The following is a 19,809-nucleotide window of genomic DNA, read 5'->3' as shown; positions in this document are numbered from 1 at the left end:
AGTTTTTCACAGGGAGTTCTCTGGCTCATTTACCGCCTTTGCTTTAATTTAAAATACTTTCAGTAGTGCTGTTTTGCTCTTCCCCTGGGGAAAGAAAATGAAGTACTGTTACATATGCAGTATGTAAAAACTTGTACATCAATCAGCTGGCTTTGTAGGCTACTAAATGGACCAGAAAAACTAGTGTTAATCTCCATCTCACTGTGCTATGTTATAGGAAAGGAGCTGCAGCTGTTGAAGAAGGCTTGATTTCAGACACAGACAGCTCAGGCTTACTCCTGGCAGGATGAAGCAGATTCTACATGTGCTTTGAGGGCGGGTGGCTCAAGGTAGCTCCTGCTCTCCCACCAACAAGAGACCCTGCCGACCTGATTCTTTGTGACTCTGCCTGGACACAGCACTATTACCTGCACTGGGACATCACTAGCTCAGCATACCCTCAGGAGTATCTGCCAGTCTACGTAAATGTGAGTACAGAACTGCGAGAGAATTATTAATATTACAGCTGAATCTTAGAGTTAAGTCTTTCTGTTTCTGAAATGGCATCCCTATGTCTTAAATTAGAATACTGGTTTGGAAAGTTGTTTTCTGAGGCTTTTTTTATGCTGGTATGTCTTAGCAAGCCCTGGAGCACTGTTAACCATAGTTTGTGGCAATGCCAAAAGCAGCCTGGTAACAGATACTTATCTATTCTCTTCCATGTAGCTCCTAATAAATTTAAACCAAATGCTACATAAAATCCTGTGAGAACTTTTTTTTATGATATAGAGAACTTATATCAATTTTTTATCAATTTTTGTAGATACAAATAATTTAGCTGTACGCAATTTGTCATTGCACTTACCATCAACTTACCTTTTACAAACGTAAAGCACAATTTTAAGTATCAGAATAAAAAGATGGCACAGAGCTGTATTGTTAATAGTTTTCATAATGAAGCAATATTGATCAGCAATTTTCAAAATAATAAAGCAGTTGTCCTGCAATTTGCTAGTATGGCTACAATGCTGTTCTAGCCTTTGATGTTTCTGCAAATTGACCACCAGAGAGAGCTGTTGCATTTTTTTTTCCCCAACAACTGTTCACAATTATTCTTTCATTAACTTCTAACCAAATGATTAAATTCATTGTGGTATCTGCAGAAAAATCATGTAGTTTATTCCACTCACCAAAGTGTTTTAGTGTCACAGAAGGGCAAACAAAAATACCGAACAAACTATTTCTGTGGATTCCTTTAGCATTTAAATGCTAAGTTTAAAAAATAAAATAAGATACAAAACACGCCCCCACAGTTAAAACAGTTTCTTGTTACACTATCAGGCTGTGAGGTATGGGAGAAATGCTAGAAATTTCAGAGCTTCTAGAGAGACTTTACAGCCCTGGGGAGGAGGTGCAGCACTAATTCCGACTCTGCTAGGCAAGAGAGGAATGTCTGGTGACTGCATAGCAGAAAGAAGATGCACAATGCACTGGCAGCCATGATATAACGTAGAAACCTGTTTTACTTCATTGCAAACAAATGGACAATATATATTGTACAATATATAATAAAAATACAGCCAATACAAGTGCCACTAGTTAACAGAAAGAACTAATGTTAAGACTTAAAAATGCTCATTTTTGTAATATATACACTGCAGTAATAAGCCACAATAAATACATCAAATTCCATATCATTCATAATAAATACTGAAAATATAAATACAGAAGAATACAGTTAATTTGAATAAATTATTACAACATAAGGTCAAGATTAAGTTCTGTTGAATATTATTGTAGCTTATATTACCCTTTGGCATCTTTGATGTTACAACTTATTTAAGAAAGAGAAGAAACTAATTAAGGAAATGTGTAATTCATGAAGCTTTAAATTATTTCCATGTACAGATTTTAAGATGAAATTTCCTTTGCTTCTTCGAACAGTTTAAAAGCAGCAGTTCATTTCTGTATGTTGCCTTACTGTTGAGATCAACATAATTTTAGTATGCAAGATCATCTGTAATGGAAAATGTTGATTACTTAACATAATCACTTTTCTCAAAACTTAGTGAAGTTGGATGTAATGTACAAATTTTAAACAAATGGCTGCAATTACACCGCAGTTTTAGTCCTACCGGAATAAATTACGTCTGAAAGACTATCAACTTTTGAATCTGTGCTGTGGTGCATTATTTACCACTTGCTCCAAACTCCCAAAATTTCCAAAGTAGTTTTATATTTATATGGGAAATATATATATTTTTACATATGCAGAAACAGGAATCTCTTAAAAAAAACAACCAAAAAACAACCAAAAAAACCCCCAAAACCAACAAACAACAAAAAAACCAAAAACCTAGGGTTGGAACACACAGTGTAGGTTGCCATAGATCATATTTTTTAAAACAGAGAAAACACTTTAAACATAAAAATGTAATTATATATATAACAAAATTTTAACTACTAGCTGTAGGTGGAAAATCAAAATAACATAAACCGCCATGTTATTAACCAGTTATGTTATTAACCAGTACATCTGTATTAATGTTATGTGCAAAAAGTTATTACACCAGAATGCAATTTAACTTAAAAGCTTGACTTGACTAAGACACTACTACAGGCTGAGGCTCTCAGTAAAGAACTTGTAACATACAGATTTTAACTATTTTTGCACTGTTAAAAGTCTAGTGCTTATTTTACATCAAACACTTTTAAAAACATGTTTTACAAACTACACTTCAGACATATTTCCATAGAAGTGCCTACATCAGTCAATTAAAAGAAGGACCCCGTTGTTAAACATCATTTATATGGGCATTGTTATGTGAAAGCTCATGTGGTGGTATTTGTTTTAGAAATAGAATGTGTTGGGTTTTGTTTTTTTTTTTTTTTTAATAGAAAAATAGCACACTGCCTTCTGTTTTTTAAAAGAACTAGCTGCCAGTGCACATAATGTTGCAATCTTTTCAAGAAGCTAAAACCCTATGCTCAGCATGCCTATCAGAAACTGCTAAATGGGTGGCTGTTTTACCCCAGTACCCCAGCAAGGTACTTCACCTACAATTCAAACTTGAAATTTCATTTTTAAGTAAAGATCCACCTTTAAAAAAAGTTTCAAGTATAGAAGTCTAGAAGAATTAGCTGCCATAATGTACTAAATCTCATTAAAAACCCCCAAGCTAAAATGCTAATACAAAGGACACCTATTTCTTTTTTGCTTTTAGTGTCTGTTATTATCTGATGTTATAGTAGAGCACAGGCCTGGGAGTTAATTCAGTGATACTGAGTAAGACTTTGCGGTTAATGTATACAAAGAAAAGACAAGGTAGCATTGCTTCAAGGTAAAAACTTGTTTTTACCCTGTGCTTTTGGATGAGTGTTATTTAATGTTTGCCCACATATAACTGCTGTTGCAAATCAACATTTCTTCTTTGCAGGAAGTTCATAATGATTTTAAGATATTTCAAGCAACAGAATTCATTTTATGAGCTAACATGACCAAACATGTAGTGCACAGGCATATGCTTTCCCATCCTTGCTCTGGGGATATCTTCATTTCATATTTTCTGTATTTTTTTTTCTCCTATATCTTGTTCTCTTTTGCCCTTTAGAAAAAAAAATAAAAATGTCCTTATCAGTATATCTCTTACCTTCTTACCTCTTTTCCTCTAGATTGACCTTTCTGTCTTCCCCTCACTCACACCAGGGTATATCTGCCCATGCCTCAAGACAAAGGATTATCTTGACCCTTGTCGTATAACAGTGGTGTTACTTTGTACTTTCCACCATTTTTCCTGCCAGTATAGGAAAGCTAATTCAGTTATAATCCGGTTCATGGCTTATTGCAAATGGGCACAGTTAGAGATGAACTACATGTAAGGCAAATTTATTTGACCTCGTTTCTGTTCTTCTCAAAATTCATAAAATACCTCAAGAAAACTGAAGTGTAACAATGAAGATTCAAATGATAGTGATTTAATAAGTAAAAGGAGTTGTGCTAAACCTGGGTGAAGGATTATCATCTTCTTAACTGAGAATAAATACGGAGGACAGTGAACTTGGTTCTCCAGGCAGTGAGACCTTGTGCGTACTGGGTGTCCTCCTAACCACAGAGAATATACAACAGTAGAGCAGTACTCATCTCTTTTTTTTTCCCCGCTATAAAGGTGACTCAGTTTTTGTAAAAGGGTACTTTTCATTCATTGTTTATATTAAGAAAAACAAACTGCAAGTGTAGTTTGAAGAAAAACCTTTCTTTCCTTAGCTGATGTTTTTTCTGCTTTCCATAATCTCTCTTTATTTCTCTCTATATTTCTCTTGTACTAGGCTGTGCCATATGAAACATGACACCCTTCCTCTGGATCTACAGGCATCAGGAGATAAGAGGATCCCCTTCAACGTCTGCAGCCCATGGGGGTAGGTCTCCTTCCTGTTTGTTTGTGGGTGCAGCAAAGGAAAGCCTATAGAGAGACCCTATGGGTTCCATTCCTGATTACTGTTTATTCAGAGCCAGTGAGGGAGATGACATTTTTTTTACCACAGTTCTAATTTGTCTTCGTGCAAATGTTAAGTGAAAAATAAAATCAACTCTTCTTCCAGGATAAAGGACAGATAGCACAGAGGACACTAGTGTTGCACTTATATAAAGTTGTTTGTAATGAAAAGCCTTACTGTTAAACAAACTTTTTCCCAGACACTTAAGATTCAGGAAGGAAGGAAGAAAAAAAATGAGAAGACTAAGACTGGAAAACGTTGAGATATTTCATGAATCAGATGTTCTTATTGTAAGTAAAATTTTCTATATCAGCCATTAGCATGGCAGAAAGTTTTCAAGGTTGTTACAGCTGTTCTCTTTCTTAAGAACTATACTCTGAAATATTTATTATCAACCAAATTAAAAGCTGCCTCTGATGTAGGAGGAAGAAGAGACAGCAAAAAGGAAGCAATTATGAAGCACTTGAACATTTGTTCCTTCGGACATTTTTACAGCTAAACACCACTTATTTATCACTTCATAAGGTTTGTACTTTGGATTGCATGCCACTTGGAGAAAGCGGACAGTTATTAGTACATAAATACTGATTACTGAGAACAGCAAAATTAAGGTATACTTTTAAAAAGAAATATTAAAAATTAAGAATTATGTTGAGATTTCTCATGCCAATGAGTATATTAATGAACTCAATTCTTTGTGTGCATGCGTTTTGAAAATAACAGTAGCTTTCAACTATTGTAAAAAAATAGGGATCAGATTTAATATTTTAGAAATAAATTCTATAGAATATATTCTCTGAGTTAATTCTAGTTTTTCTAAGTATTTTACAACAAATGCTTTGTGACTGTGGTAAAGTAGGTGACAGAATTAGTCTTTAGTCCCAGTAGGAAAGCATAACACCCCTAAACACTAGAGGATTTCTGGTTTCATTCTCTTCTGTGCCTTTTCCTGATTGCCTCAAGAAAATAAACTAGCACAAAGCACTTGAGTTCACACAACTCATGAGTTAAAACACAGGAGTTTCTTGTTTAGCAAATGCCTTTAAAACAGTATTGTGGCTCCAACTGTCTCTTTTGCTTTAGCTCAGAGTGAGGGTACCTACTATGCCACAGGAGTAGCCCTGGCAAGGAGTTTCAACTGACAGAACTCAACTAGCGAAAGAAGATAAGCGGAGGAATAAGACTGCCTGTAGCTGGTGTCATTGGCAAACTAAAATCTTGCTGCTCAACAGGTAAATCAAGCTTTTTTTTCTAATTTTCACATTTTTCACTGCGGAATTTGTCATTCTATGTTTGCTTATTAATGTTGTCCATAAAAGAAGACCTTGCTTTTTTTGTGTTTCACGTTGATGATGAAATCTGTACTTCTGAGCTAAACTAGAATTTATTGGGAAAGTGACTTAGTTTGCAGAAATATAGTTATGATGCCAAAAAAAAGGAGGAAAAATGTTATCCTGGCTGTTGTCTTGAAAGTTTTTAATCACAGCATCTCCAAGTACCTTGCAAACCAGAGTCAGAGTCACTTCCAAGTAACAGAGCAGAACAAAGGTAAAGCCAAAGGTACCCAGGTATCCTCTGTATTAGCCTGGTACTCTGCCCGGTATTTCACATTTCTATCAAAGAATTAAGAACATTTAAGAACATTCAAAAACATGCCATGTTTTGTATGTGAATGTATGTTCTCAATTTTTAAGAAACAATTTGTCTTTAGTGAAGGCATCCTCTAGGTAGATGTGGGGCAGGAGACGTCTACATGGTTGATTTAATAGCACATTTACTGAAATACGGTGCTCAGATAAGGTTAGAAACTGGTTCTGGATTTATTAGCAATCCAGTGAGCAACAACATCATGAGTATTACCTGCATTTTCTGTACAACTTATAAAAAGGCAAGATACCATTGTTAACACTGTTAACTCATCACGTAACAAAGAGGTGAGCTGGGCTGAACCACATTTACAGCAAGTGATAGTAATCAATGGCCTTAAAAGACAGCAATGACAACTCAAACGATTCACTAGCAACAATTTATGTAACTGTAAAACAGTAAAACTTCACTAAGTTAAAATTTTCCTATTGAAATGGTATACAGCTGATTAAAGAAAAAAAAAAACTTAAAAGGAAAAAAAAAAGATCAGAAAGATTTACTGACCAACTTTTTATTTTTTTTTTTTTAAGGATGTTTCAATGGGTATGAATTGAATTAAAGCCCTTAGGAAAAAAAGATACTGCACTTTTGCCAGAAAAGTGCCAACTTTAACATCTGTTAAAGCTTTATAAACTTTAACAATGCTTTTTTTCCAAGACGGGCAAAGTTCACATTAGGAGCAAAAAGGCATTCAGTTTTATGTGGTGTTCTATTAATTTTCTGTGTAAAAATCCGATTTGAACGGAGGGGGAATTGCTTTTGTTATTACGAAATTTTCTGAGCTACCTAACACAATCATAAATGATCTGCCCGTTTATTATCTGGCTTCTTACAAGTGCTTATCAGTAGCAAAATGTGTTAGGAGAAAAAGCTGATACAGCTATCAGTAAAGTAAACATTTCCAAAAACGATAAGCCATGTCTATACAGAAGCAAATACTGCCATTTATCATTTAATAATATAATACTTTTAGCACATAGAAATAGGTTTGCCCCAAATGATAGGACTGTTTACCAGTATTAACTAACTGGAAAATGAGATGCATCATATGCATACGTTAGCCCAGAATGTAAGACTGAAACATTCTTCAGCTCATGATTTAAGTTTATTTTTGCTTCTATGAAGATTTCTTTGGTCTTCTAAGCAAAATATGAACAAGTCTGATAGGAGTAGGAATCTTGGCTCTGAGCTGATTTCTACAGCTAACTCAGGAGTTATAAACTGGAGCATCTGTTCTGGGCAGGGCTGTGGAATTAGCTACTTTTAAGCAAGGGCAAATACTGTAGCAAGCATTCCTTGGCATATTCACTCCTGCCTGCATGCTGTCTTTAAGCTCCTTGTTACCCTGTGCTGTACACTATTGAGAATTTAGCTATGTTCACCCCGTGCCCCCACAGCACATGCATCAAAGTGTATGGTATATACATCTAAGTACTCAGAAATTTACAGAGGAGGCCTTTGCTCTGACAACAGTGCCAAGAGAAATACAAAGAAACTATTGTCTCAGAATGTTAAAGCGAACTTTTATAAAGTTAATCGCTTACTGTGCTTGCTAATGTTATTAAAGGTATTTTTCATTTGGAAGCATAGGGGCCAAGAAAATAATCTCTTATTGCTCAGTAAGGGGGTGAATAATGAAACAAAAATATTTAATTTAACTTTCCCCTGAGTAATACCCTGGTAAAGTATGCATGATGCTCCAGTAGTCAACACACTCTGAACTTAAAATGCTGCTACTGATTCACAATTGTTCTCCCAGCTCAGGAAGGGATTTGTGCTTTTGATGCTGGTGTTGTGAGACTGCCTAATTTAAGCCTGCTGTTTGTGCAAGATCCCTGTATATGGAGACTTGTAACATTTGCTGTAGAATATCTGGACAGAGTAACACTACTCTTATTTTTTCATGCAGAACCTTTTATGAACTAAGGTTTTCTCCTTAGAGATGGGTATTTGCTGTTTGGAAGTGGAGAACACATGCATTTACCTGGCTACTCAGCCTGTACAGAAATAGAGTGACTAAGAGCAGCAGGGCTTAAGAAGCTGCTGAGGCAGTTGATCAACATGACTGCATGTTCCCAGACCATGGAGTATGCTGTAAATACGGAATATCCATTCCAAGGAGAACTAGCACTTTCTGATGCAATTTGAGAAAGATAAAACGTGTAGGACTTGTGGAAACAAAAAAAAAACCTTTCCAGTGAGTATGTGGAGTAAAAATATTTTGCTAATTTAGCGTAGAAAATCAGAAAATGCTGATCTCAGTAAATGAGATGCCCAGATCTCACTAAAATAATTAAGTTTATTTTTTAAAAAGCACATTTTAGATCGGGAAATTATTCTACTGAAGCACTTTATGTGATGTTGTAAAGAGCTGCTAACCAGTCACTGTCACAGAGCTAAAGTTGATAGTCTGTTTACATGCTTACAGCTAACCATGGAGATTTGACAGATGAAAATAAGATGGTGATCCTTATTTTGGCAAACAAAACAGGTCTTCACAGCAGCTATATTTGATGTATGATAATATTTCATTATTAGAACAAAATTAAAATGGCTTCTGAAATCAAAGTCTGCTGAGAACTACCAGCGTACAGAAAAGCGGGCTCTAGTACACTTCCTTTTCTTGAAGAAAGCAATGTCTGCTCATAAGGTAAAGCAGGCATTTTAATTTCCATTTATTTTTAGAATAACTGGAGTACAAAGTAATGGAAATCCATATGGTGTATGCGCTATTCTGCGTGCAGACTTCAGCGATGTAAAATCTCTGTAGCTGTGTTTTGTCATTGACTATACTGATCCTTATTTAGATCAAGTAATGCAAGGGACGGTCTACAGTCCGCAAAATCCTTTGTATTTCATAAAAACTGCTAAATAGTTAGGAAAATCTAGACCCTTCCACATTACTTTCCATGCTTCATTTAAACTGTGATCAACAAGACTTTTGCTTGTTAGTTGGTTTTTGTTTTTCAAGTATTTACTGACTGACTGACTTATTGATATACTGGCTTAGTTTTGCTGCAATGGACTTTAAGATCTTACATATACCTCAGAGTCTGGAGCTATGGCATTTCTCCAAAATAGTTCACAGTTTCTGCAGTTGAAACATCACTGCAAAATGGCACTAAAGTGCATAAGTAAGTATCTGAATGTTTGCTGGGCTAAAAGGTGCTGTGCAAGCTTAAGTTACTGCTTTGCCATTATATACAAGATCGTTTTTCTTTGGGAAGGGGTGCTAGTTCTAGAAATACCACTAATTTTGATGGAGGATTGTCTACCTTTCACCTTCCTATAAGATGCACATGCCCCCCTTTCTGACTCTTCTGTTGGTCAAGAACAGTAAAAAGAAAGAGAAAATAGTACTCTAAAAATGCATTTTAAGTTAATTTATCAGAAATGGTATTTAAAAAATACATGGTACTCCAGATGAAAATTGGTCATGCTCTTTCTTACTAACTATGGATCTTCTGTTCAAATGAACACGCTGTTCATTTTTATCAAAACATGAATACTAAGCTACTATAAATAAAATACATACAGTACAGAACAATTAAAACTTTTTTTTGTACAGTAATTACTTTTACATTAAAGTTATGTTCTTTCAAATACGTTGAAAATCAGGACTTTAAACATGATTATTTCAAACTATCATTTTTAACAATCTTGCACAGGCCCGACAATCAAAAACTTGAAGCTTTGATTCGGATAGCTTGGCATGTTTCACATATTTGACAGGTAGGCTACTTTGAAATATGTTAGATGTGGTTTTTTACTTACGTGTTTTACTTTTATCAAAGACAGTCTGACGTTGGTTTGCTTTTTTTAATCTTTACACGAACTGATTCTGTGCAGTGCCTCTGGCAATGTAGCTTGAAGGTGTGTCTGGAACATTGACTATAGCCCAAGTGTTGTCTACCTCTTAAAAAAAAAAAGTTAAGATTCTAGGAAATCCAATTTGAGTGCATTTTATTACATGAAGTCAGTCTTAGAATAATTTTAATATTAAACAGGTACTGTTTCTACCACTGGTGATTTGATGCACTCTTCGTGCAGTCTACTCTTTTCTGAGAGGACTAGTGAATTCTCAGCAGGGTGCTCTTGTACACCACTCTCGCCATTCAAAGCTGAAACAAATCCATCTTGAGAAGGACCTTTCAAGAATGAGTGAAATTCCACTTGAGAGTGACTTGGCCTATGCTCAGTGTATAAACTGTTACACGGAGCACTGCTATCACCTTCAGAAGATGAGCAGCAGACAATCACTGAGGGGTTTGCAGAAGGGTAATGAGGGCTGCTAAAAGTTTCCTCTGATTGCCGAGTGTAGTCAACAAACTGTTCTGAAGTCATGCTGTAAGGCACCAGAGAAAGATTGCCATTCTTGACAGCATCCCTTTCTGAGTAAGTCTCACCAATCTGGTTAGCAGTGCCAGCAACATGGTTCTCTATTTGGTAATATAGATTTGAAGAGTTAGTATAGTATGAGGCATTTTTAGAGTGGTTTTCATGCACAGCAGTTCCATCAGAGTAGCAAAGGACAGAAGGAAGAGGCACCATGTCAGCATGGGAGCTCATACTTTCTACAAAGTCATCTGCTTTTTCTTCCTCATCATCTTCCTCATCTTCCTCTTCCTCTTCATCATCATCTGATTCACTAGGGGCTAAACTCTGAGTGCTAGAATCAGTAACTCCACTACAAAAGCTACTCCCATCTTCCTCTTCCTCCTCTTCCCCAGGGCAGTCCAAGTCCTCGGCTGACTGAGAATGCATAACTGCAGCCTGAGGTTCAGTTTCAATCTCAAAATTTTCTGCAATTGAATATTCGACCGGATGGGGTCCTGGACTCATAGAACTAGTATGTGCACTTATCTCGCTGTGGCAGCCATTTAGTGATGGAATTTGCTGTTCTCTATTTTTCTCCAATTCAAGTTTCATTATTGTGTGCAAAAAGTGAGTCCGTACACGGATAGGATTAAATTCAATTCTACCTGCTGTATTGCTACACCCTTCTTTAGTGCAACCGCATGGAAAAGACATACGATCCACCTTTTGAAAAAGAGAATACAGATTAACGATACTTAACATAAACCTGGTTATATCACAGAACCTAGAAAGCCAAAAAATAGAAGTGAAGTGGGATTCAATTGAGAAGTACTTTAAGAATAAGCTATGTCAAATATCCATATGTCTCATAGTGTCCATTTTAAGTATATAAAAGTGTGACTGAATCCACAAATCAAATAGTTCTATTAGACAGCTTAAGGTCTATAATTTTTATCTACTCTATACCTAAACATCAAATGTGATGCAGAAGAGAGCCATCTGAAACAATCAATTAGTACATCTTCCCAAAATGTGAAGATGATGAAAACAGGAGCAGCAAAGGGAATGTATTATTTAGAATAGCAGAGAAAATTTAGCAGGGATTTAAGAAATGATGCAAAAAATGCGTTTAGAAAGAAACCAACTCAGCTGCGTAACAGCTACTTGTGGTAATTAGCAGAAACCATCTTTTGGGAGTTCCTATTTTGGGACATTTACAGCTATATGTACAATATGCGATACCATTAAATCTGCAGAGAGAAAAACTACCTGCTATATTTTGTTGCCTGCATGCAGTTTTTCATGCTTGCATGTTAAGTATCATGCATGTTAAAGAAGGGACAGTACCGCAGTTTGACTTACTACTTCTCACTGAGTTTGGACTATAATTCACATTTGGACAGTATGTGAATTGTCTCTAAAACAAAAGCTACATACCCTTGTGAAATCTGCAGGCTACTGATTCTTCTGTTTCCATTTGCATGTTTAGATAAAGGCCAAAGGGGAACACGAGGAGGAAAATATGTATGAACAAAACCAAAAATACTGAACAGTGTATATGCCTAAACTGATCATAAAATAAAGATGTTTAAGGAGAAAAATTGTATTGCACATTACATGCTCTTAAATCCGAGCCTTAAACTAGTTTAAGATCCACAAGTTACTGTTTAATAATTCACTCACTTAATAATCTTTCAGTACTTACCACCTTAACAAAAAAGTGCATGCACACACACCCCTACAGCCCCTTCCCTTGCTAGTTAAATAATGACAATAATGTAGACATTTACCTGACATTTTATGCCTGCAAGACTGCAAGTGCAAGTTTCTGGATCACAAAACACACGGCAGTCACAGCCACAATCCTCTCTGGACAGCCGGATGGCCCGCAACTCATGTTTTTCTTCCACATCAATCTTCTTCACTCCAGAGGCTCGTAGCAGTGCCCTTCGCTTTTTTGTTGGCAGGGGTTGTAGAAAGAAATACTCATCCACTTCAGTGTTGTCCAGATCAATATCATCATCAGAAATGTCATCCAGTGTCAGCGTATTAGCCTCTTCAGATTCCACTGTACCGTTCTTTGTCATCTGTTATACAGAACAATTAACAAAGTGCTGTACGTAAGGAAACAAATCAATTACATCTTCTAGCTATATATGCATCTTCTATCTAACAATGCAGTCCTGAATCTCACCTTTACCACTCTTGCTGCTTTTATTAGGTTCTCAACTGTGTTAGCATTTTTCATTTCCCATTTATATTACAAAATCTTTTTGATTCTGTCATTTTATAGCATAATTGAATTACTCCATGGTGAACTCCTACAGATGGCCTATTTCTTTTGTAATTGCAGTTTTGTGTTTATATTAACTGTATAAGACAATCATAGAAGAAAATGCTAATTATTTCCAACCTGTACTGTCAGGTGATACTCATCCCCGTCAGATGGGAGGAGCCTCAGTATTCAGACTGCAATGCTTATACAGTGTACTAGCACGTACATGTTACACAAGGAGAATCTTCCCAGATCAGTAATCATCCCTTCTTAGCAATCCAGCGCCATATTTGTTTAACACAGGAGTGTTCTACCTTTACAGGCATTATTGTTTCTTTGCAGTATATTCTTACTCTTTTTCTGTCAGTGCAGCCTTCAGAGCTTAGTGCTTTCAATTCATCTTTAATGTTACTTACCGTGTCTGTTATCCCTAGTTTTACATGCATATACATTCATCTTTTACTTTATCTGAAATGTCCTCTCAAACTACCTTTATGTTGTTTGCTCACTCTATTTCCTATTAATCACTTTGTTTTACAGTGACCAGGTACCCTACATGAAGCACTTCAACATATTAGTTCAGCAAGGTAGAATAAACAACATTAAAAGTCTTTTTCTGTATTCTTTACAGTGAGAGACAAGTAAATGCATAGAAAAGTTCAGAGCATCTTCAATCAGCTATCTGATGGCAGTGGGGGGCAATTTCCCTCAGTACATGCAACTCAGGCTGAACATCCAGATGGTAGCCTTAATCATTTTTATTCTTCATTTTCTGTTACCTGGATACTACTAAATAGCTTCTATTATGTTGCTTTGGTCTTCTTTTTGCATTTAATAGAAAAATGACTTCTAATTTCTCCATTTTCAGATATACACAGTTCAAACAAGTCCTTAAGCAGATCACTGTTATTTAATAGTTTGTCATGATTTACATTTGAAACTATGGAAGACTTCCTGCTTTGGTAATTATTTTTGACATGATCATCAGCTCTTACTGATGAGGTAAATACTTTAACCGCTCAGCTTACAAAAGGCACCTACACAATCATGCCCAGCCTGTCGCATATTTCTCCCCTTCCTGCAAAGCTTAATAGCTTATAGCTTTGCTAAGTAGTGATCGAGCATTAAGGAGTGAATTCTAGTCAGGTGCTGTAGGCGTCCTGCGGACTGCAAAGTCACAGGCATCAAGTGAGATTAGACAGCAAACTGTAATTTCAAAGAACCTCAGCTCCTTTTCACTCCCTTGCTGGATGACTCCCTTGTATTCTCTGATTTTTTTTTTCTCCATTTTGTGACGCAAAGAACAAATGAATTAATGAAACTGAAAGCTTTGAACATTTCTCAAACAATTAACTGGTTAAGATGGAAGATTAGTAAGAACCATCAAATATATTTTTCTATTCAAAACCTCAGGACAGCATTGTGTTTTCTTGTTGTTGTAACACATTCGAATATATGCAGATGGGTAACATTTTCCTCATAAAGCTAAAGGTTAATTCATAACAACAGGCTATAGCTGATGAACACATGAAGAGTTTGCATGAAAATCCCTTCAACTTCGCAAAAAGGTGACAAATTTGGGTTGGATACCTTTGCCTGTCCGAGCTGGAAGTTCTCTTTTACATTTCACACAAAAGAAACCAACACGCATAATAGATTTTTAGTTTCTCGTACAGTTCACTGTAGAAAAATTGAACTGTTATAATTTCATATCATACCACTACTGGCCTCCATTTGTACTGTCCAGCTACATGAATCGAGTAAGCTAAAGATGTCTGCAAGCTCCTAGACAGAACTGGAAAACTGAAAACTGAATATTCTGCCTTAATACTAAAACAAATTTACCAATTATTGATAATTTCATGACCAGCTTGCATGAATTCAGTTAAGTCACATATTTATCTAATGCAGTTAATGTACTGCGAGTTTCCTTTCTTTGAAATTGTTAAGCATATATGCATGTGAAAACATGCACCATCATCACATTTAGGTTTCATAAGATTACCTAGCTTACAGAAAATTGCAAAATAGCAGATTTCTCATAGCAACTACCTAACATTTTACCATTCCTCAGTGATACTTCTCAGGCACATTCCCTAACACCCGACAGATGGAAATAGGGCTAGAACATTATTTACAAAAGACAAACCCACATCCTTTTCCATTTGCATTTGTCTTGCTTTCAAAATAAGTACAATCTGTGCTGATTTATCCATTGGTCTGCAGACTCAGGGGCTTTAACATCACTCGGGGTCGTGCAAACAATTTTAAAATACCTGAATCTGAAGAGACTTTATAAATAAGCAATAAAGAGTACTGTAGCTAACCTGTTGTGTTAACTCATACCGTTTCTCAAATGACAGTGCATTTAAAGTAAAGCCTACCTTGTACCTTTCATCTCAACAAGATGGCTTTTATGCTCAGATTGCCATTAAAACTTTCACACTCGGCTGCTAACAGTGTTTATGCCACTGTCAGCAGTGCTTACATCAAAGAGCTGCTTTACATGACTATAGTGATTTCAAGATGACTGTAGTCTTTATCATCTGCTTTTAATCAACTGAAATTTCTTATTTGGCTCCTCACTTTTAGCAAGTAAAAATAATGAACAGTACCTAACATTACAAACACACAATTCCAAAATATTCATTTTTTTTTTTCTTTCTTTAAACAAGTTGTACAAAAGACAGTGTGTTCTACCTTGCATATTTTAATCCAATGGGAAAAATTAATCAGGGAAGCTGAAATTTAAGAACAGAACCACAGAAAATACTACTTTCTGTTTGCACAATCATTCTAATCAGTCCATCAATCAATCTAATCAATCAGAACAACTTTGCCTTCCTTCAGTTTCTTATTTTCTTCATTTTTCTGTGCAGATATGCAGTACTTTATACCCAACCACTGATTGATCACCTTAGAAAAATCTACAGCCTTTCCTTCCTGCATTTATTTAGAAACCAAGTGAACAGCAAAACAGTTCTTCCTGGAAGTCAGCCAAGGGATCTACTCAGAGACACAGCTCACTTCCCACCTGATGCTCTGAAGATCCTGTGACGTCTAGAGCTATAATCTCTAAATAGCAATAAATCATTAACTCCAGCCTTTTTTTTTCCAGCCTGTCAAAATGTCCATCTTTTATTTGCCTCTGTCGTGCGTGGTTTTATGTTTGTGAGGCTTTTTTCATAAAAACATTCAATTATTATCAATTATATAAGAATCTGTTTTTCTATTCAAATTAAAACAATAGGAGACTGAATAAAAAATAATTGTAGCAGTAAGGGTCATATGCACTGCTTCAGGTATTCAGACAGACAGTTATAAACACCATTCATTCTAGTGGAAAAAGGCAGAGATTTGCGGGTGTTATTTTGCTTTGCACCTACATAGTCGTATCTGTCAAAGCACAAGAAATAGGAGCTGTGGAGCCCAGCAGATCAGCCACAGTTCAACTTTGTTCACCCTTAATTACAGAATTCACCTGAAAACACCTGAGGTAACATATGCCATCATACCGGAAGTTTTTCATTCACTAAACAAAATAACAAAACCTGAGATTTTGCGAGCAAATTGAAAGACACAGAAGGGACGCTTCAAAAAAATGGAATTCCCGTCTCTCCTCAACTGCAGTTTCCTTCCTCTACTAAATTAAAAGGACTGCTTCAAAACTACCATCAAGCTGAATTGATAAAGCAAGTTAATTTGTCTGATTTTTATTCCTTACCAGACAACTTTTGGTGAAATACTAAAGACGAATGATTGCATAAATTGGTACACTAAAAACATTTTCTGTATTGCTGTTCCCTATTTTCTGCCAAATATAGTCAAACTGGCAAAGAAAATAAGGTGTTTTGCTTTCTGTACTTAAGATGTTATCATTCCTTTGTCTAAATAGGGCACTCTGCCAGGGCTCAGAGGCAGTTCCAGAGTCTAACTTCAGTCTAAGTTCCAGTGTTCTCTCCACCTTTATCACCTTCTCTGTAAGAAAAGAAGTAAGCAACCACATCCCTGTAAAGCACTTTAAAGCACACATTAGCAAGAGCTACATCAGTGCTTCATAATATCAAAAAAATATGTATCTTCAGCAAAAATAAAATAAAGAATGTAATTTCTCTCACTGAAATCAGAGCTGAAAGTAGTTTTGTTTAAAAGATGCACACTGGGCCCATACAACTCTGACTCTGCTCATGAGAATACATAAGGCAAAGCACAAAGTTAATGAGTTTTACCTTTAATTTTAGAGAATTGAGTTTTTCTTCCCTCAGGTGCTCTCGCAGCATCTCCCGGTGAAGCCTCTCCTGCTCCATCGCAAACTCTCCAAGCGTGTACTGGCGCACACTGTTGTGGCGCGTGGACATTCCCAGCGTGCTTCCCCCTTGGCTCGGAACGCTGGTAAAGCCTTGCCTTCTTGTGAAGTAATACACAGTGACACAGTTAAAATGGACATTTTTTGTTCTCTTCCGCTTCTCTCTCTTCAGGATGGAAGAAGCTGGAACAGATACAGTTTACATTAATGATTACATTAATGATAACTTGCAATCACAGCGAATTTGTCACTTGAGTACTTCTATTTTCCTTAATACGTACACGCTACCATTCAGAGAAGTGCAGTCTAAATGAGGTGCTAAGAGTTGAGAAAATTACCAAACCCTGAAGTCATTACAAACTGCTACAATCATGAACACTATTCTCTACTTTAGAACAGAAATTCTTGTCCAGAATGGCTGTTTTCTAATAGCATTTTGAAAGTTTTATTCTTTTTACTAAGGAAGCAAAGCAAACACATCCCAGAAAAGTAAATTTCTTTTTACACTGCTGCCTCAAAGAGACTGATCTATCAACTGGCACTTCCTTAAACCCCAGCACACAAAACAGACACTGCATATGACAGCAGTCAGGATAGAAGCAGGCCAACAGCTCTCACAGAGCTGTATGCACCACTGGAATGCAAAGCTCCAGCAGAGATTTGCTAGCTCATCTTTAAAGCACTGGATCACATCTGCAGAAAAGATTTCTATCTTTTATACTTTAACGTGTGAAATTCGTGTTAGATAAACTACAAAGGCAGTATTGTTTGTGTTTCAGACTCTCAGAAATTTCTATTATCATAAAATCAGGTCCTTTCTAGAATCATAGAAGCACAGAATGGAACTGGGTGATCTTTATGGTCCCTGCCAGTCCCCTTCCACGGGCAGGGTTGTCACCCACAGTCAGGCTGCCCAGGGCCCCATCCAGGCCAGGCAAGCAGTCCCAGTGCTCATCACCCTCTGAATAAAGAATTTTCCCCTAACATCTAACCTGTATCTCCCTTCTTCAAGGTTAAAACTATTTCCCTTTGGTCCTATCACTATCTATCCATGTAAAATTATTTTCTGATTCCCCTCACGCTCCTGCTGAGTTTTTCTTATACAAACATGCAGTTTCATGTGAAAAGGATTTATTTAAAAATACATGCCCAATTTTAACAGCACTTTTATCTCCTTTCAGTGATATCAATCTATCATTTCTTACTGGTAGCAGTGGTGAGTCTATATTGCAAAGTAAGAGATACAAACAGAGTAGGAGACCCTCCTTGATTTTTAAGACTAACCAGCAGTCTGATTCATTTGATTTATTGCAAAATGACAACAGGTTGTCAAGAAAGTAGATAATAAGTTATTGCTTTGAAGTTCAGAGGCAACAACTGGGTAAGCACAAATGAGCGACTGAGTTGCTGGAACTCAAGCAGTATTTAAAAGGTGCCCGATCATTCCTGAAAGACTTGGAACCATTCCATTAATGCTGTAAGAACAACACAATGTATGTTGTTCATCTAAGACTGCACTGTCTCTGGAGGCTGGGAGCACTTGGTTTTCAGCCTTGGTTTTGTAATAGGTTCGGTTTATTGTCACAGTTAAAACACAGTTCATTCATTCTTCAATTATTAAGTACCAAAATGTTAATCATCAGAAGTGTGAAAACCTCAAACTTCTATATTAAAAAACAAAATGGGATAGGCTAGCTATATGAGAAAAAAAGGTACATAGGAAAATATTTTCTTGTAACTAAATCACAGATGATATGCCCTACTAACACAGTCATAAAAAACATTTTGGGTTCTGTAAAACACTGAAATAAAATTATTTTTATGAATACTGACAAGCAGCTAAAGGCATGGTAAATACCACACACTTCAGGTGTGCTGCAGGTTTGCTAAATTGCAAGTGTAAAACAGATAAATAACCACATTCACTTATAGGTCCTCGGCAAAGGATACTGCAGAAAGATGTAGGATGTATACAGAAGAATTAGAAGAAATTCTGCTACATTAGACATGTTTAAATTTACATGTTTAAGGACATTCTTTATCAACAGAGCCTGTCAAAAATATATACAGGAGGTTTTACTAGGGATAGAAGGCTATTAAAATAGAATGGAATATTTGACAGGGTTATTCCAATTTTGCATAATATGAAGACATGCTGTAATGTACTGATTTTTTATATACGTCACAATTTCAAAACAAAATTTTTGCTATTAATAAGACCAAAATTTTAATAGAGCTTGGAAGATATTTTGGTATCATGACATTCACTTTCCATTTAGAGTGAAAGAAAATATTCCATGAATCAGAAAGTTCTTTGCCTATTGCTTTTACACACAGGAAAGGGCACACTAAAATACCCTGCTCCTAGCAAAGGAGGTGTCTTAATCGTCCTGGATGTGTCCAGTTTCTGATGGAGTACTATTGATCCTATCTGAATTTCAACCTCCCCCAAAGGGGTAGAAGCACTGACAGCTACTGAAGGACAAGCAGCACTTATACTACATAAAACAGCCAGCCACAAATGAGATGAGACATAAAACCATGGAAAATATCAAAGGAAAGAAAATACAGAAGGTTAACTGTATATATGTAGGTGTGTGTGTGTGTGTGTGCTTCATGAAGAACTACAAGGTAATTGTGTCCACGTCCCACAAGCTTTGAATCTCTACAAACTTCAGCATCTACTACATAACACTCAAATGTATAGCAATTTTTTTAGACTCACCTATGGAATTCTTGACATGGTTGCTTACTGGCAGAAGTACCAAATGCTGGAATAAAAGCGCTTCCA

The 19,809-nt window shown here is 36.3% G+C and overlaps 1 protein-coding gene and 1 long non-coding RNA gene across 5 annotated transcripts in view; one reads left to right on the top strand and one right to left on the bottom strand.

Moving 5' to 3' along the window:
* The first annotated feature begins 223 nt into the window (after positions 1 to 223).
* LOC122181932 lies at positions 224 to 15,814 on the top strand. The gene is made up of 7 exons (XR_006179626.1): positions 224 to 467; positions 4,306 to 4,395; positions 4,673 to 4,763; positions 4,896 to 4,998; positions 5,557 to 5,705; positions 9,789 to 9,852; positions 15,592 to 15,814. It is a non-coding gene; the product is annotated as an uncharacterized LOC122181932 (long non-coding RNA).
* Positions 9,796 to 19,809, bottom strand: part of CSRNP3 (cysteine and serine rich nuclear protein 3) — a 57,374-nt gene continuing 47,360 nt past the window's right edge. For all 4 annotated transcript variants that reach the window (XM_042874809.1, XM_042874812.1, XM_042874810.1 and 1 more), the window contains 3 exons: positions 16,942 to 17,201; positions 12,228 to 12,524; positions 9,796 to 11,160 (listed from right to left, as the gene is read on the bottom strand). In XM_042874809.1, coding sequence (XP_042730743.1) covers positions 10,120 to 11,160; positions 12,228 to 12,524; positions 16,942 to 17,201 — 1,598 coding nt within the window. In that variant the 3' untranslated portion in view covers positions 9,796 to 10,119. The remainder of the gene's footprint in view (positions 11,161 to 12,227; positions 12,525 to 16,941; positions 17,202 to 19,809) is intronic.

The sequence above is a fragment of the Lagopus leucura genome, unplaced genomic scaffold, assembly GCF_019238085.1.
Source record: "Lagopus leucura isolate 7727_CA_CO unplaced genomic scaffold, USGS_WTPT01 Super-Scaffold_100012, whole genome shotgun sequence".
Lineage (NCBI taxonomy): Eukaryota > Metazoa > Chordata > Aves > Galliformes > Phasianidae > Lagopus > Lagopus leucura.
Note: the sequence above shows the minus strand (reverse complement) of the source record. Positions and strands in the feature narration are given on the sequence as shown.